The sequence below is a fragment of the Salvelinus sp. IW2-2015 genome, linkage group LG31 (assembly GCF_002910315.2).
Source record: "Salvelinus sp. IW2-2015 linkage group LG31, ASM291031v2, whole genome shotgun sequence".
Lineage (NCBI taxonomy): Eukaryota > Metazoa > Chordata > Actinopteri > Salmoniformes > Salmonidae > Salvelinus > Salvelinus sp. IW2-2015.
The window spans coordinates 26,783,627-26,788,619 of record NC_036870.1 but is presented as its reverse complement, the minus strand read 5'-3'; the positions used below and the strand labels follow the sequence as shown (position 1 = coordinate 26,788,619).

General features: G+C 42.6%; 1 protein-coding gene across 3 annotated transcripts in view; it reads left to right on the top strand.

Moving 5' to 3' along the window:
* The window catches only part of LOC111956187 (HEPACAM family member 2-like), a 25,914-nt gene that overhangs the window by 13,557 nt on the left and 7,364 nt on the right, over window positions 1-4,993 (top strand). For 2 of the 3 annotated variants that reach the window (XM_023976643.2, XM_023976640.2), the window contains exon 4: window positions 2,700-2,999. In XM_023976643.2, the coding sequence (XP_023832411.1) occupies window positions 2,700-2,999 (300 nt within the window). Of the gene's footprint in view, window positions 1-2,699; window positions 3,000-4,026; window positions 4,153-4,993 lie in introns of all 3 variants that reach the window. The other variant, XM_023976642.2, reaches the window with a different exon arrangement.

Below are 4,993 nucleotides of genomic sequence, written 5' to 3'. Positions count from 1 at the left end.
GAACAGCACACCCCTGTTGGTCCAACTGTTGGTCTGTCAAAACAGCACAACCACTGTTGGTCTGTCTAAACACCACAAAACTCTGTAGGTCTGTCTAAAACACCACAACTCTGTAGGTCTGTCTAAAACAGCACAACTCTGTAGGTCTGTCTAAAACAGCACACCCTTACTTGGTCTGTCTAAAACCAGCACACCACTAGTTGTCTGTCTAAAACACCACAACTCTGTAGTGTCTAAAACAGCACAACTCTGTAGGTCTGTCTAAAACACCACAACTCTGTAGGTCTGTCTAAAACAGCACAACTCTGTAGGTCTGTCTAAAAACAGCACAACTCTGTAGGTCTGTCTAAAACACAGCACAACTCTGTAGGTCTGTCTAAAACAACCACAACTCTGTAGGTCTGTCTAAAACAGCCACAACTCTGTAGGTCTGTCTAAAAACAGCACAACTCTGTAGGTCTGTCTAAAACACACACAAGTCTGTAGGTCTGTCTAAAACAGCACAACTCTGTAGGTCTGTCAAACAGACAAACTCTTAGTCTTCTTAAAACAAGAAAGAGGGGAGAGCGAGAGAGAGAGAGAAGAGAGAGAGAGTACAGAGAGAGAGAGAGAAGAGAGAGAAGAGACGAGAAGAGAAGAGAGAGAGAGAGAGAGAAGAGGAAAGAGAGAAGAAGAAGGAGAGAGAGAGAGAGAGAGAGAAGAGAAGCAGAGAGAGAAGAAGAGAGAGAGGAGAAGAGAGACGAGAGAAGAGAAGAGAGAAGAGAGAGAGAGGAAGAGAGAGAGAGAGAGAAGAGAGAGAAGAGAAGAGAGAGAGCGAGAAGAAAGAGAGAGAGAGAGAGAGACGAGAGAAAAGAGAGAGAGAGGAGAGAGAGAGAAGAAGAAGAGAGAGAGAGAGATCGAGAGAGACGAGAGAGAGAGAGAGAGCGAGAGATGAGAAGAAGAAAAGAGAAGAGAGAGAATATGAGGCAGGGTGTGACTGACATATGAGATATCAGGTTGGTACATTTTACTTTTTCGGAGCAGCAACACCCTAAGCCACAGCAACGGATATTTGCCATTCTCTGTCTAAAACAGCACAACTCTGTAGGTCTGTCTAAAACAGCACAACTCTGTAGGTCTGTCTAAAACAGCACAACTCTGTAGGTCTGTCTAAAATAGCACACCACCGTAAAGCAGGTCTGTCTAAAACAGCACACCCATGTTGTTCTGTCTAAAACAGCACAACGTTGGTTGGGGAAGGAAATGAATGGCAACTTCTCATACTGTATTTTCCCCATTTTAAAGAAGTACAAAGACTTTACATCCTTCTGGCCTTCTATGAGTAATCTCAGTATGTAAATCCATACCACCCCTGGGCACACACTGTGCAGAAATGGCATTTGCATGTCTGACAGACGTCCAGTGTTCTGTGGCGATACTATCGTTGCAGTATCGCTATCGTGATGCTGTTGGGTTAATGAAGCCAGGCTGGTCCTGGCAGGTTTGGAGATTGTTGGAGATTGTTGACATATAATATGTTTGGACATTAGCCCGTCCTACAGTTGAACATGTTATCTTCCAACAAGACAACAAATGTTGCAGTACGTCAAAACAGTTCCGTTATGATAAATGCAGTTCGTAATGGTTGTATTTGTAGATGCAGTCAGAGGAAAGGGCCTCATTAGATGGGACCTCTTTACCTTAACATCTAATTTAACACCCATGTAGCTGTAATATCACATTACATGACTACATACTACATTACTGCTCATACAGGTAGACTTTATTATACTATTGTGTATTTCTATCAGCAGTTATATAAATGATTATGTTATGCTGATGGCTGCTGACAACACACTTCAAGTTGGGATTGCAGAGACGGGGAGAAACTGTGAGAAGATAATTACAGATCATTTACAGATGTTATTTTGTTGATACATGGTTATTCTTCATCTTACTGAGGAGGACTAGGCCCGACTTTGAGAAGCACTTCCCTAAGCCATTTCAGTATCACATAGCCATTGTCATTTTTGAGGATATGAGGTTTCATTATAGGGCCCCGTCTAATACGTTTGGTTTCCTATCAACAAACCCGATGTGCAAGCTAATATGATGACCACAGTGACTAGTAGCATATCCTAGCAACTGAGGCACACAGCTCTAATGTCAGCTTTGTTTTCGATATACGACGGACATTTCACAATGGGAAAACGCCTTCGCTAGAACCTGAATGTTTTAGCGGCCATATGGCGTTGCTTCAGGCTGACACTCTGATGACAAAAATAAATCAAAATACAGTAATTGCCACCTGTTCGGCTAAAGGACGTGAGAAGACCTGGACTACCACTAGTGCCTGTAGCAGTGAAACTACTCTATGTCTTGTAACCTGATTTGTAGTGGCGTAAAGCTTAATAAAGAGTAGTGATACTAGCAAGAGCAGTGTGTGGGCTTCTTCTTTTTTCTCATGTTACTCAACTGTTACCACGCACCTGAAACAAAGATAGCTCAGATGTGCGAGTGCCTTTTGAATTTTAGTGGAGAAGAGCCAAAAGCAGCCTTACAATAGGACGACATGTTTACTCAGTTAATGAGATTCTGAATTATTGATGATAAAACAATTTATCTTAGCTGCCAAAGGATCCTAGTTTACCACAGTCCCAATAGAGTTTGAAGTTGATCATAGTGTTTTTGACAATATGAGCCCCTCTGATATCTTCCAGATGGTCCTTACAACCTTGCTGTAAAGTCTGACCATGGCCTGAGGACCGGGGAGGTCTTCACAGTGAACCCTGGTGAGCTGGTGTTCTTCGACTGTCAGGCCGATTCCAACCCTCCCAACAGCTGTATGTGGATCTCTAAGACCAACAACGCTACTGAGGTCATCACTGTGGGACTGCGCCTGGAGGTCACCTCCTACAAACTGGCCCAGGCCGAGGAGTTCCTGTGCAGGGCGTTTAACAATGTGACCCAGAAGCAGGACGAGACCCAGTTCACCCTGGTGGTGGCCAGCCTGGGGACAGGTGGGTAGAGCTGGCCTGGGGTGCTGGAGGGAGCGTAGGAGGGCTTGGGAACACACACACACACAGCCCTGGGGTGCTGGCATAGCGTAGGTGGAACTGGGAATCAGGTCTGAGTACACACTGTGCACATTATCATGCCATAAGGTACCAAGGTGAAGACCTACATTTGTAACCTACGTAGTTTATAAAGTATGACTTTTCTAATTATGAGCAGTAACCTTGCTTGCTGAGAGTCCAAATGAAAGGTACATTTAGAACAGAGCCCGTTAATCCACCCACACAAGGTGAATCATAAATATTGTATTTCTCCTTAGTTGCCAAGTCCTGGTCACTCTGGCCTGTGTAAAAGTCCACTGGCTCTATGGGAGAGTAAACAGAGAAAAATAACAGCTGGTCTCATTGTTGACCATGTTTTACTGCATGTGTGGAGTTTCTATGCGTAGGTGGTTTCAGGCTCCAAATTGAAAAAGATACACATAATCTTGGCTACTGTATAGCAAATAACGCTGCAAATATATATATCCTATTAAGAATGATCTAAAAAGTCGATGAACAAACTAAACACACTAACTGTCCACCAGGTCTGGGTTGACAGGTTTACTCTCACCTTGGACTCTTCTCAAATTCGTACAATTTTGTCAGTAAACCATCAGGGCCGGTTTCCCAGTCACAGATTATGCCTATTCCGTAACTAACAACCATTCTCAATAGCAGAGCTTCTTAGTCCAGGACTGGGCTTAATCTGTGTCTGGGAAACCGGCCCTGTTTAAAGTTTTGACATTTTACTCTGACTGTAACAAAACAAACTTTGTTTATACAGTGTTTTTCAATGACAGATTAACAAAGTTCCACTCAAAATTAATAAAAGGACTACAGAAGATAGAGACAGAAAAATTGAGATGGAAAACAAAATAGCTATATAAAATCATACATTAGACGATAGTTTTAGAAAAGTGGATTTTGAGGAGCGGTTTTTAAAGAGGCACTGATTCTGCAAGAGTTTATGGTTGTTCTCTTTCATTTGTAGGAAAGGAGAGATATGTCCAGGAGAGCAGATCATTCTCTCCTCTGGCTGCCATCACTCTGTCCTGTCTGTTCATTAGCTGTATGTTACTGGTCTACTTCAGAAGGAGTTGTCATCATCCCAAGAGAGGTAAATGTTATGGTTACATTCATTATGACTTAGGGTGATAGCAGCAACTGTAAACACAGTAGAAACTAGACACTACTGTAGCTACTAGACACTACTGTAGAAACTAGACACAACTGTAGAAACTAGACACTACTGTAGAAACTAGACATTACAGTAGACACTACAGTAGACACTAGACAATATTGAAGATAATAGACACTGCAGTAGACATTTGACACTGCAGTAGACACTATGCACTACCTACTGTAGACACTATACACTACAGTAGACACTACAGTAGACACTAGGCACTACATTAGACACTACAGTAGACACTGTTGTAGATACTAGACACTAGACACTACAGTAGACACTAGACCTTACTGTAGACACTACAGACACTACAGTAGACACTTGACATTACAGTAGACACTATGCACTACCTACTGTAGCCACTATACACTACAGTAGACACTACAGTATACACTAGGCACTACACTAAACACTACAGTAGACACTGCTGTAGATACTAGACACTAGACACTACAGTAGACACTAGACACTACTGTAGACACTATACACTACAATAGACACTACAGTAGACACTAGGCACTACAGTAGACACTACTGTAGATAGTAGACACTAGACACTACAGTAGACACTAGAGACTACTGTAGACACTAGACACTACAATAGACACTACAGTAGACAAGAGACACTACAGTAGACACTAGGCACTACCGTAGACACTACAGTAGACACTAGGCACTACAGTAGACACTAGGCACTACAGTAGACACTAGACACTACTGTAGACACTAAACACTACAACAGACACTACAGTAGACACTAGGCGCTACA